Here is a 14466-nt window from a genome sequence, read left to right on the forward strand (position 1 = left end):
TGAGGTAAAGAACTGAAGGCCTAACTCACCAAACTGAAATAAAATCTAGCACTGAGCTGCAGTGTACCACTCACTTGTAAAATTACCTAAAATTAATCCCGCAGTCATATTGTACCACTGCTCAGGATAGCCTCATGACCAAGAACTTCATAAAGACCTAATTACAGAGTGTTATGACCAATCCCTCCCCTACCTTTGTTTTTTTTAATCACATCTGCCAGGGTGCTTTCATACCTGACTGATGAAACCAATGGAAAGTCATGCATCAACTGGCTTTAGAAAGTAAATGTTCAATTCAGCAGTGACTTAAACTATGTATTGAATATGAATGCTTCCTAAATGGCAATATTTCTATTTTGCACAGTATTAATTATAACCTGTACACTGTTTGTGGTTTGAATCTGTGTAAGATTTTTTTAAAGACGTATTTCCTGTCTCTTGGGGTTTTCCCAGTGGCCGTGTTCCTCCAAAAATCCAAGGAAGTTGTGCACTTAGCCATAGTTTGTCAAAATATGATTTATTGAAATAAACGGAGCATGCAGCCGGAGAAGAGAGAAACCAAAGACAGCACCCTGTTCGACAAGTCTTTGATGTTTCACTTGGAGCTTGATAAACATAGTCAGCTGATGTTACTGATAAGTTTAGGTTTGCTATTTTTATTTATAAAATTAAATGCAGAAAAGTTGATTTGTGTCCTTTAGCGAATTTCTTGCAAATTCCTTAAATCGTGCATATAGACTCAGTGCCTGTGAATCAACAGTTGCAATGCTATCAGCACTTCCTATAGTGGAGTATGCATCACAACTGAGCGGACCTTGCTTCAGAGTTGAACGTTGGCTTCATGTTATGTTAACAGTTTACGAAATACATTAATGAACAGTTCATAGAAAGATTGAGTTGTTTTAGTTTTCAGACTTATGGCTGTTATATGTTTTACTACCATAAAAACTGGGCAGTGGATTTAATCACAACAGGAGTTGACTTGTTCTCTGCAAGCTCAAGTATTTGATATTGAAAAGATTTGAGCATTTGATTGCATTGTAAGGATTCTGACTTAGTGAAGTAACCTCAGAGGGGTATACTCTGAAGGTCAAGACAGCCAGAATTACTTTGTGTTAGCTGGCTTGACAAAGCCTAAATTCTCAGTTGGAGATAACAGTTGTCAACTTTTCTGTTTAGCCAGGCTTTCTGCTTAGGGCCTTTGCACACTCACAAAAAAGGAGTTTCACAGATTATATGAGTCTTCTTACATAAAAAACGATCCCTGTGAGTGCACCAAGCTCCAATCAGGGATGTTCAGTTGAGCAGATGATGGTGATGATGATAAACGTGTGATTAAAATTCTATCAGGATCTTTAACATAATATAATGCAACACTGTTATAAATAAGATGAGATTAATTCTGCAGAAAAGTGTTTATCTTGGGATTTATGACACCGGGTGGTAAAATAAACATTTAAATTCAAGTTAATTATATTATGGCTGAGTGGACTCTTGGTGCTGTTCTTTATTTCTACAGTGACAGCTGCACATTAGAAGTCTGAAGCGTTAAACTGGATACATTTAAATATTATATATTACTGTCGCAGCGCCTAATAAAAGATGTGGGAAGCACTTCAGTTGGTTGGCAGATCAAATTAAAATTAGTGTTAATGAGGCAGTATTCATGGTGTGTGCTCTACGTTCTAGTAGTAGTTCCAGGGGTGTAAAAGATACTTAGCAGCCGATTAGAGTCAAGTGTAATTTGATCAATACATTGTCTGCATCACCATTTGTATACATGCATATTCCTGTGACAGTGCAACAAAAACAGTTTGCACTTCTCGCAGTGGTTTTAGAAAGGGATGGCTTAACAGCCATCCATCCATCCAGCAGGAAAAAAATCTATAATTCACTTATAACATGTTGTGGATAAAAAAAGATATATGTTCTGCATAACTTAGCCAGGTAAAGAGAGCTGCTTTTGTGACACAGAAAACTCTTGACTTTAATCTTGACATAGCTCACTAAGTCATTAATCTCGCTTTGTAGTACACCCCTCTGTTAAGGGATAAGCTGCCATCTCTGTAATGTCTGACTCAGTTCTGGCCTTTTGACATTCAACAATGTGCTGGTATAAAAATGGACAGACAGCACGGTCCCCCAAAGTCTATGACTGCAGCTTTAAAACCTCTTTGGCACCATACACACCACTCTACGAAGAGACAGTCTTATCAAAGATATGTTTGCTTCCAATTTTATATTGTTATGGCCATGTGTGTTTTTCCTCACACAAATACTACAGAAATCAGGTTTTACCAGATTAATTGCTTCTCTTGTTCCCTTTGTCTGGTCAAAGCCTTTTCCTGCTCTGTCACTGTGACCATCAGAAGATTTCATTCAGGGAATTAAAGCCCAACCAGCATATGGCCATCTGGCACAAACAACTAGATATTTGGGGGCTAAAATAGCTTTTGCATGCAAGCCTAAGTGCAGGCTAAGCTCTCATGGCACATTCTACTTTTTGAACTTGTTTAAACTAATATATTTGGTCTCATGTATTAGTCCTCATCAATCATAATTTATATTTGTATTTAAAAAATACTCTAGCAACTTTCAAATGTCGTATCACACTTACGTTTGCCACTGCTTTGCAGCCTCTATTGCTTTGTCATATTTGTCTAAACTTTAACAAATGTGAAACAGAACTTTTAAGTGGGTGTGTTGGAGTTTAGATCAGCGAATGCAGGGCTTTGTTTTGTGCCTTTTCACTTTCGTTGCAGTTTGATTGAAAGATGATGAATAAAATATTAAAAAGACAGAGAACATAATTGGTTTGTGGCCCAGACAAACTCAGGAGTTCCATAAGCGAACCCTCTGATGAATAGACTTTTCCTTGTTTTTTGCTGTAAGTGAATGAAATATTAAGTAGAAGTAGCTTTTATACTAGCGTAACTTTTATTTGGGTTAAGTTATGCAACCAGATGTGAAAAAATAATAGTGTTGTTGAGGAACGCAGTGCTGTAGCTTTTCTCTTCAGGGATGTATAAGCTGGTACCACATGCAGCCTTCTTAAGAATTTCATGCACTGCATTATGCTCAGCGGTGCTTTATTAGAATGAATGCAACTGCATTTACATCTCAGCAGAGAATACGTAAAATAATACGTTAAACCCACTAAAAGCATTCCCCCCCCCCTTATCTGGAAGCCCCCCAGCACATATCCACCATAGACTGTTTTTTTCATTGAGCACTCTGTTACATCACTCATCCTCCATCTACCACTTCCCTCTGCTTTGTGCCACTGACAATTGCTGTGCAGTGATCCGAGGCCATGGAACTGGCAAAACATCAACTAGAATGCTGACCAAGGGATTACAGGATGAATTACAAAAGTGTGTTTTTGTTTAGGCAGCATATAGTTAAATTCAGAGGTTTTGTTTGCCTCCCTTTCAGCACCATGCACATTTGCACATTCATTTGTGTAAAGAAGCATGTCCATATTTGCACAATAAACCTTTTGATGGTCCTGTATATGTTTAGATCTTCTTCTTTTTTTTGGTCACTGGAAAAAAAACTGTCCAAATTAGAAAGCATTGAAGAGCTACGGGTGTTTGTCATTTCAACTGATACGAATGTGCATTGGAAAAACGTGAAGAAGCTGAAAACCCAGCTAGAGTCATCCTGCGCAAGCACCGTTATCAAAATAGGGCTTCTATTTTTCTTGGAATTTTGATTACTTTAGCTGCTGGCTCTTTAAAGGCTCTGAAATTTAGAAGTGTTCTTATCACCTGTGACATGCAAATACAGATATCCAGGAATAGTTTGGTGATAGTAACTGCATGTACTCCTAAGGGGCAGTACATGTTGGGCAACCAGTTTTCAAAGATGTTGATGTAGACAGAATGAACGCCTGTTCACGCCAGAAATACACTTAACTGATGTTGTGATGATGTATTTTTCTGTAGTAAGCTGATTGTTGTCAGCCTAACAGTGGAACTGCATACAGTGGAAATAATAAATACTTTCAGCCCCAAGATTTCCATTAGACATGCACTAATTCCAGTTTTTGTTTTTTTTATTTTGAGTGATTCAGTTTTTCTTTCTAAGATGGCATACTCAATCATTCCTGTAGCTTATCTTTAATTGACTGATGACTTAAGTTTAGTAACATTTATCCTTTGATGACTTGCACTCTAAATCGGCGAGTTGAACAGATTGTGTTTGAGTTTAAGCTAATGAATGTTGAACAACTTTACTGAGATTCTTGCAAAAAGAGAGGAGACTTTGGAATGAATTAAGTCTACGCAGATTTCTAAGAATGATCGAAATGAGGAATCGGATTACTGACCAATCATAAGGTGCATGTCCATTTCCAGTCTTGTGATGGGAAGCTAAGGTCCATGGGGTTCCAGTCTTGAGTTTTAGTTTCTTTTTTTTTAAATACCTTTTGAAGTCAGTGAAATATAGAGTGTATGTGACATAAGCAGTCTCCACACAGTCATATAATTTTACTAAAGTGTCAAACTCAAAGAGCTGACTCCAGAGGAACCTGTGTCAGGCCTCCTCGTGAAAGAAAGCCAGCCTGGCTGCAGAGAGTAGATAACAAAAAGAATTATTAGCGGTGCAGAATATGTGTTTGACTGACTGCTACTTTGCTGTCCACCTTTTAATCCACCTCTCAAAATTGATTTTCCTCTGATGTTCATACATCTCTTTGATAAGGGGTGAACCGAAATATTCAGTCTTTAGAGGTAGAGATGGATTGGCTTGACTATGACTCTGCAAATTCTGTTGTTATTTCCTTATTCTGGGACAGGTTGAAAGGATTATTCTTATACAAAACTGAACTTTTAAAACTTCAAATGTGTCTTTTACTTCTGTACCTTTATTTGTTATTAGCAGAGAGAAAAGATAAGATGATATGTAAACCCTTCCACAACCCACAATCACAGGGCTCTTATCTGGAACCAAATATTTGGCCACAACTGTTTGAGTGGACTGCCTGATAAGTTGTTTTGTTTGTCCAACACAGATAAAAGTGAAAGGATTCAAGTGTAGCTACAGACAGACCGTCTTTTACAACAGCAACTTCACAGTTTATTTTGCATCCGAGGAAAATTAGAAAAGATTGGTTAAACCTAAAACCAAATACAGCAAAGAGAAACATTTGATCTATAAGGTACATTTTTTTTGCCAGTTCACAGCGTCCATCTGTCTCATAAGAAGTGTTGATTATATTGATTTTTCTCATTGCAGTAATACAGTTTTAGTTCCATGGTTAGACCAGAAAAAATTGATGACTGGCAATAAACTACCAGAGAAATGAGGTTGTGTTTATAGTTGGCAAGGTTTGTTGTGTTTGCTATTTCAGCTACAGAGATTTCCATGCAAATCCTTTATCTTTCCTCTGCTTGTCTGAACAGTTCCTTGCTTGTCTGGATAGTTTTACTTGCTTAACACAAATGGAAACATTTGCCACCTCCATAGTTTTGATTTCCTTGATGATATCTGAACGTCTGCTTGATCTAAAAGGCGGAAATGGCCATGCAATCTAATGACCTTGCTCTACTTTAGAGGCAGAAAAGGTTAACAGTTAGTAATGGTGCAGTGAGTGACTTGGGCGCGCTAATGGACTTAGATGGAGAAGCATTACTCATGCAGCTGAGTGATGACATACCAGCCGGGCTGAAGCAGCCAAAATTATACCAAAGCCACCACGCTCCAGCAGTTGTGACATCATTTTTGACGTGCCATTTGAAAGGAAGTCATTGGTGAACTTAAGCGTCCTGCTAGGATTTGTACAGTCTTTACGCATAGCACTATTTGAACTTAGCATTCTTAGTCCACTCTTCTCTGTTGAAGGTAAAAATGATGTGATGTATAGAGTTTGAATGCCAGGTCAAAACCGTGAGTTTCTTCTTGTGTTTCTTTAGCTGTTTCAGAACAGTTTGTGTGATGTGACAGGGCTCATTAGTCTACCAGTGAAGGTCACTGCTATGGTAGATACACGACAAATGTATAAATCCTTTCCTAACATTCAACTTTTATCAAATAACTGTCTGAGCAGGTGTCGATTCAACCTTCCAGTCATTTTGTAGGCTGTAATCCCCTCTCAAACTCAGCCTGTAAAGACCTTATAACCAGGATTCTAGCATAAATAAACTCAGTGTATCACAATGATAACTCAATCAGAAAAGCTTAGCAGGCAGTTTATTGGCTGAACCAGCACAAGCATTGAAATTGAAAGGAATTTCATGGACTCTTATCAACTGGGAAACAGAAAATATGTCACTTATCTTTCCTTTCCACTGCCTGTTCACAGAACTATTGAATTGGAGACTGTTTTATAAATTCTGCACTCACCCTGCCTTTCCTTATGGATTGATAACACTGTTTTGCTTTGGTCCCATTTGGCACAGACAGGCGTGCTATGATTCCACCCCAGGGTCTCTCTGGGAATGTGGGAATGTTGGGAAAGAAAAAAAAGGGAGGATTAATGCAACTTGTGAAGGGCTCCTGCAAGCCCCTATTTTTATCTTGAGCGTGTGCCAGTGTCTACTAAGTGGAAGGGAGACCACACACAAATAGCAGCCCCCCCCCCCTCTTCTGTTAAATCACACACTGTCACAATCTTTTCTGAAACTAGTTAAAATGTCCTTGAATCATTGTGTACTACTTATTTTACCACACTGATTAGTGTTTTTGTGCTACACCTGGTTTGTCACTGAAATCACAGTTTGAGTGGCAAAGTAAACTGGCTCTATGTAGGAGCACAGGGCCAGCCTGGCACCAGGCCACAACAGATGGCCATGAGTTTCACTTACAACACAACACACTGGCAGGCAGGAGTGGTGATAACACTTCTAATAATAATAATAAAAATAAAAAAAATTCCCAGTACCCTAGGTGACCCCCTTCAGCGCCTGAAGCTGTTTTGATTACATGTGAATCAGAGTCTGGAGAATGAGTGTGTGCGAGGAGAGATAGCTGTGATGGGATAGAGATGTTGTTAAACCATCAGCCCTACTTTCGGTCTCTCTCTCTCTCCTTGTGTCCTGACAGAGAGCTATGGCCGACTGATGAGTCATTCTCACAGGAAGGCAAGCTGAATCCGTGCATTACCTAGAAGATTTACCATTTAATTACTCCAACCTCAAATAGATTTGCAACTGTTATTCCAAGGCAGATGAGGTACTTTATGTAGCCAAGTGGACTGTCATCACTAAGTGGGCCTAGAGAGAGTCATCACAGGAACACTGAGTTCCTGACCTGTTCAGATATATTTTTTAATTCATAATTGAATGTGTATAAATATTTTGGGACACTTGGAAAAACCTCCCTTGGAATTTATTGGTCTTTATCTCATTTGAAGCCGTATAATAAATTATAGTGTTATTATACAATTTGTTCTTAAAATCTTATTTTAAACTGTTATTTTAATTGTTAAAGCTATCTTTGAGCCTTTAGCAGCAGTAAAGACACAAAAACAAAAAAAACAAACAGTGTTCGTCATCCTCCTGCATGGAATAATAAACAACCACTCCATTTTTGTCATCTGCAACACCGCATTTTTCTTTGTATTGAACAGTATGAGTCTTTGTGAATCATAGTCGTCTAGCAGGAAGTGCCTGGATGAAGTGAGTATAGCAAAGTGGCTCTTGAAAAAAAAAATTGAGTGATTGATTTGTTTTTCTTTCTTGTCTGCATCTCTGGCTCAAGCTGATCACAATTTAATCCAACAGGGCTGGTGGGAAAAGTGGGTCAGGAGGAAGTTTAGTAAACTTGGCCTAAGAGTTGTTGACTTTTTTGTGGAGTATCTCACTGCAGAGGGAAGTTTCCTTGGGGGGGAGCTGGTGTGGGTGAAAGGAAGCAGAATTGTGAAATAGTTGTATAGCCGTGAAAGAGGAAAGGAATTTTGTGTGTGTGTTTGTGTGCATTTTCTTTGTGTGTGTTTGTGTGGGGTTTTTTTTCCTGATTAAACATTATGTGTTACTGTGTTCGATTGCTTCGTTGTATTTCACCCATCCTGGATCACAGCTTAACAGCTCCCACTTAAAAAACCCCCCAAAAAAACAAATTTTTCCTCATCTTATTTAATCATAAACACGGCAGTGAATCCCATAAGCCTCTCTGCTCAGCATTTTAATGTGTATTATCATGCTCAAACAGCATTTGCAGGCTTCACTAATGGTACTTTGTGGCTTGTCAAAGCATCTGTGCTATGCCATCTTTTAGAAGGAATTTGCCCATTAACCAGACAGTATGAATTGTAAAGCAGCAGTACCTTTGTGTATCATCTGTTTACAAAAAGGCCATAGATTTTTCCCTAAGGGGACACAAAGCTGAATAGAAGTAGCCTTGAACACTGAGATTCCTCATCAAGTAATGAAAGTGCTCTTGTACTTGTGCCTTTACTCGGGTCTTTTTCTCAACCTCTGTTGTTTTCTTTTCCACAGGCTTTGCACCCTCACACTGAAAAAGCTGGTCGTCCTCAAAGAACTGGATAAAGAGCTGAACTCTCTGTCTATAGCTGTCAAAATACAGGTGGGTGGGTTAATCTCCCTAGTGTGATTGGAATAACAGGCTCAGTTGTAAGATCGCGGTGTGTCACCATCTGGAGTCTGTGCTTCACTGCTTCCTCTTTACTTGATGCTGTTGAATGTAATTGCAAAGCCTAGACACTGAGAAGACAAGCTAGTAATCCTGCTGGTTGATTAAAAAGAAAAAACCTCCCTAGGTGAACAGGAAGCTGTGGTGAGTCACGTGCTCTCAGGTTCCTTAAATGGCAGACTGGCATTACCATGCTAAGCAGTAGCATTAGCACCTTAAGACGGATTGTGTATCTTTCATTGATTGCTTGTGCATGCACGCCTCGCCTAATCTCGGTGTTATTCAACATTTCCGTTCAATATATTGTATGGAGGTTACTTTGTGTGTGATTTTAATGTCAGGTTTAAAAAAGCTGAGTGTTTTGGACAGTTTTTTTTAAACAAATTAATTCTCTGTCAAAACAACGACCCCTAAAATATATGAATATGAACAAGTGTTTGTTTGGTTTTTAGACCAAATTGCATCAACAGAGACCTCACTTAACATGATGAAGCCTGGGTTTACATGGAGATTAAAGTACAAAGTTGTACTGTCATGTTTTTTTTACTATTTCCAGTTAAATGTATGATTTATATATATATATATATATACATATATATATATATTTATTAGGGGTGCAACGATACACAAAATTCACGGTTCGGTTCGGTTCGATACTTTGGTGTCACGGTTCGATATTTTTTCGATACCAAAAAATGTTCATGCATTTTTAATTTGTCATTTATTAAAATTATAAATATATATTTTAACTCAAAAGTACAGTTTTTAAATTTAACCCTAACCCTTGTGCGTGTTTTTTATTTTGACAGCGAATGCGCACCTGCGGACCACTTATGTGCAGCCCTGGTTATTTAGCTCGTCATATTGCAGCCACAGAAATTCTTTTGTCCATGAAACCATAAAGCTGCACTTTCTTTTTGCCTTATAGTCTCATTTGTCATAACTTCTCCGTTTTGTGGTAAGCTTTTCTTTGGCTGTCACTTCTTCGCCCTTATTTGGCTCAGCAGAACTGAAATGCTTTTACACACGCACTCACATAAGCTCAGCGATTCTCTGCGCGATCAACCTCTCACATGTTTAAGCTTGCTGCGGGAGATTTCACTTGTCATGTTTGCATAGTAAGCTAACGATTAATAAGACGATGTCAGAGGAATTGGTGCACAAATTATCATCACTCACAGATCAGTGCTGTCGCTCTCTATACACAGTTCGCACGATTGCAAAGTGAAAGCAAAAAAACAAGCGCAAATTCAAACGCGACTTCAATATGTCACATATTGACAGTGGCTCACCGATGCCAATGACATAATTACCCAGCTACATTTCTGAAAGAATGCAAAAGCATTGACATATATTTTTTCTTCCTACAATAGCCCGACGGGCAGGGAAGAGATAGATTTTGGTAGCCCGACTGAAAAAATCGTCGGGCTAGCGATATTGCAAGCCCTGTATCTGATTGAGGAATCACTCATCTTTGGAAAAGAGAGTTTATTACAGAGAAATGTCTCTTTCCAAAATAAAAGCTATACTATCCGCTTCTTCTGGGCTATATTCTCAGCAGCATAAGGAGAATCATGTGCTAACAGCTGTCTAAATGACTCGGCTAAAGTTAGTATCATGCTTGCTTTTTTTTGTCTGCTTCCACTTGTCTTTGCACTAGGATGATGTCGGCGTAAATGTGCAGTCATATTCGTTGTGTTCCCACTAGTGCTTTCAGGTTAATCTCGTTGAAATGACCTTAACGCCACAACACGGCAAATCTCCGTTAACGAGCTACCGCCGATCGCTCCGTGCATGGGGCTAGACGGCCAACACGTTAACAAGCTAACTGCGCTAACACACTAGTTCACACCAATGTAATTGAGCATTGCATGGCACATCCAACATACTGTTTTACTTTAGTCCATGACTCGCTTACCTTCAGGGTCATACGTCACATGAAAACCAAAATAATTCCAAACGCCAGATCTGAATGAGGTTCAATTTGCCTGTTGCAAGGAGAGCTTAACTTCTGTCTCGCTAGCTTGCCCTGCGCTCTTCCTTCTGACTATGCTGTCTGTGTTGAGCGCTCAGTGGATCTGCGCTGGACAGTGCAGCCTAGGCGGAGTAGTCGAACACAGATTCACTGAGCGCTCAACACAGACAGCATCGTCAGAAGGAAAATTGATAAAATAAATTACAAATGTTGTATTGTTCGATACATATGCGTACCGAACCGAAAGCACTGTATCGAACGGTTCAATATCGATACGAATATCGTTGCACCCCTAATATATATATATATATATAAATAAAAGACACTTTATTTTAAAAAAAAATCCACTCTTCGTTATTTGACCTTTTTTTTTTTTTTTTAAATCCCATTCTCAAAAGTACCCCCCCTTTTTTTTAATATATATGTATTTAATTGAAAATTTGTCTATGTAGTACTGGACTGGACAATTCTGTTCTAGAAGGAACAAATCATCCTCTCTTTACTGTCATCCTGAAGGAGAAAGAAAGCAACCACATGTGGCTTGATCCATGAGCTACACCGTCTCCAGAGCGTGAAATCTCTCCATTTCTGCTGAGCCGCCCGGAGGACAGCAGAGCAAAGCTCTGTTCACGATGGCTCTGGAACTGGAGCATTAAATGCAATTTCTAGCAGGTTTGGTTAGAGAGAACAGAGACATTGAGGGTATAAAAGAGACAGTCGGGGAGGATGACAGAGGAAAGGAACGGCTTTGTTTTCAGTCAGTAAATGACAAAGCTTCATTACTGCATGTCATCGGGTTGTCTCTGCAGCATGGTCCGTGGCCTTCTCTATTCTTTCTCTGGGCCTCATTAGGTTAAGTGGTCTGCATGCACGCACAGAGCTCATGTAAAGACATTTGGATCGTCTGCTTAAACTGAAGCAGAAAGAATGATGACGTTGCATTTTAGTCTGCAAAAAGTTGTTTTGTTTTTTTTTTCTGGCTCTTTTCAAGTAGCTACGTGTAATACATATTTTTCCATATGTTGCTTCTACGTATGTACTCCATGATCCCAAATTTTTTCCTGTCTTTTGTGTACAATTGACTGAGGCTGTGGGCAGGCCTCAGTGTCATCTGGATTATGATAGGAGAACATCATTCAATTCTCATTTTAGTGCAAGTTGTTGTCCAAAGCACTTCCATTTGCAGTATACTTAGATATGATCCAGTTATGTGTTTGTGCATGTTTGACTTACACTGTGTTGGGTAAAGGCAGAAGCCTCAAAACCTTTAAAATCTATTTAATACAATTTCACATTGAGCTCTCATCCCTACCCTTAATCCTTCTCATTACTGCAACAAAAAAAGGGATGGGGGTCCAATTAAGGGAATTGAAAATGTCTAAAAAGGAAACCTTGAGACTGTATAGTTGAACTTGTTTTCACAGGCTTGTAAAGCTTGGGAGAAGGTCTGTAACATAGCCCATCTGGCCCCAGAAAGACAGTCAAAGTGTGCAGCAGGGGAGCGAGGATGAGAGAAAGGGAGGGCCAAAGGACATTCAGTACAAGCTTTCCTTGCCAAGGCTCTGTATTGTTAATGCATGTCATGCAGTTTCAGAGTGTTCTGCTTTTGTGCCTTGATTCATTGTACTAGCCAGTAAGCATGAGGGTGCATATAAGGCCTCTTTATAGAGCTCAAGTTAGTGACAAGGTCAGACTTGGACAGAGATTTGACCTTAATGTTTTATATAAATATATCCATACTTAACAAAAGCTGCAGGTACTGTCGAGGCACTGGCAGCACGTTCCTCTCTGGAGCATATCGTGCCATTAGGTTAGATAGAAAAAGAAATGAATGATTGTTAAGAGTCAGCAACGGTTAACATCCTTAAACCCTCAGTCCTTTAAAGTTTTGTGTCTCACCTTCTGCTTTTTAAATGCACATTGTTCTCTATCGCCTTTTGTGAGTTAAGCTAGAACATTGCATTGTGTTCTTGCTGCATTGAGTTTTAAAGACATAGAAGTACTTAAACCAGTTCTGGATGTGGACACAGTGGAGTGCTTAACAATTATTTTATGAAGCTAAAAAAAGAAAAAGAGTTCTTGTACCCCGGGGCAATGTCATATTAAATATGTTAAACACTTACATAAGTGATTTTCCTACTGCCATCCCACATTGTGTCATAGAAAAATAGTTTATTACCCTTTATTTTCACATGATTGCTCAGTACTAGAAACATAGCAAAAGGCTTTAAGTGTGTATAATGCAATATATGTGTGTATGCATGTGTGTGTTGTGGTGATACATATCTGCACCATTACATTGCTAAAACTTTAAAACGATGAACGAACAGTCCGATCATCTAATTACTCTTTTTTTTTCCTGGGTTGCCAGGGAAACAGTCAAAGTAGGTTCTTTGTAGAAACCTAGTTACTGCTGCTTGTACTAAAACCTTGGTACTTTCTCACTACTAACAGGTTGTGACTATGTGAGAGGATGTTTCCATAGTTCATCTGTTAAACTGTGAGTTTTAGGCTCAGCTCTATCTTCGCTGTTACAGCACCTGCAGATTCCTCTGTCAGTCTCTTACTCTATTCTTTCCCACTTGTGAACAAAACTCGTGAATTACTTTTACTACTTGACTTGAGGCAACTACTCTTTCCCAACATATGGCAGGCATTCCACCCTTTTGTAACTAAGGGCAGTGGTATCAGATCCGGAGGTGCTAATTGTCATTTCACCTGCTTTACACTTCAGCGTCTACAGTGCCTATAAGTTTTATGCTTAAAAGCTGCAAATAGAATCTGTGACAAAGCTAGGTCTGGTTTAGCTTAATTTGTACAATTTGCCAAAGAATGTCTTGAAAAGGAAGCCACTTAATCACAAGGACATACAGACAGATCCACGCATTATCACTTAGAACAAGATTTTACAAGCCATCTCATCTGAAGTATATTGCAGTGTAAAGTGACCCCTCTGGTGTCTTGTGATGATTCCTCAGCACACATTCAACTATTTTATTTGGTATCTGTTACATGATTTGGCAGCTCTTGCAACAGTCAGATCCAATGTCGTACCCACTGCGTGGGACTATTCCATGAGTTTCTCTCCTGGGTATTAAGAGAGACACTGGATATCCTCAGTACTCCATACTGCTCACCAAGTCTTATTTAATTCTATCATCAGATAGAGCACATACCTGAACTAAGCTTTGAGTGTTCATGACATTTTTGTAGCTGTCAATGGGATGACACAGCACTGCTACTCTGGCAAAACATCAGGAGCCAAAGGCTTGACATGCTATTTATTTCCTCATAATCACACTTTAGTTCCCAATTTTAAGTTTATAAGAGGGAGAAAAAGACGCTTAGTTGTGGAAATCTGTAATTTGGCAAGAAACACGAGAGGCTTTAATCCAAGGCATATCACAGAAATCTAAGGAACTGCTAAGGGCTGAGACAGGTCATCTGAGGACACGCTGTGTGTTGCTGTCTTTACAGTTACACTTAGGGAAGAGGCGGCGTTCAGCCTGTGCCATTTAAATCCCCCGAGAATGTTAGGTCACCATATCATTGTGCCAGAACCCAGTACTAGCTTAGGTGATGAGACTTTCTCAACCGGCTTAACAGACAATTCTCTACAAGAATAGAAAGCATTAGGTAATGAAGCTAATTTTGGTTTTGAGTAGTAGCTTGAATATCAGTGGAAGTAAAAAGTGTAATACAATAGCTGTGTGAATGTATTTATACTAATAACTTTCTTAGTGTTATGCTCTTAGTTCTGCGTGAACTAGAGATCGCACTCAAAGTATGATTAAGAATACTCACAGCTGTTTCCAATATGTTGAGTATAGCAGGCTTTTGATTAGAGAGTTACTGTTTTAAATATATTAGCACAAGCTATTTAACTTATCCTAGTAGAA

The 14466-nt window shown here is 39.0% G+C and overlaps 1 protein-coding gene across 3 annotated transcripts in view; it reads left to right on the plus strand.

The window, feature by feature from the left end:
- LOC101469954 (phosphofurin acidic cluster sorting protein 2) overlaps nt 1–14466 on the plus strand; it is a 45808-nt gene that overhangs the window by 9258 nt on the left and 22084 nt on the right. For all 3 annotated transcript variants that reach the window (XM_076891850.1, XM_076891851.1, XM_076891852.1), the window contains exon 2: nt 8439–8526. In XM_076891850.1, the coding sequence (XP_076747965.1) occupies nt 8439–8526 (88 nt within the window). The remainder of the gene's footprint in view (nt 1–8438; nt 8527–14466) is intronic.

This window comes from Maylandia zebra, linkage group LG13 (assembly GCF_041146795.1).
Source record: "Maylandia zebra isolate NMK-2024a linkage group LG13, Mzebra_GT3a, whole genome shotgun sequence".
In the NCBI taxonomy this organism is placed as follows: Eukaryota; Metazoa; Chordata; class Actinopteri; order Cichliformes; family Cichlidae; genus Maylandia; species Maylandia zebra.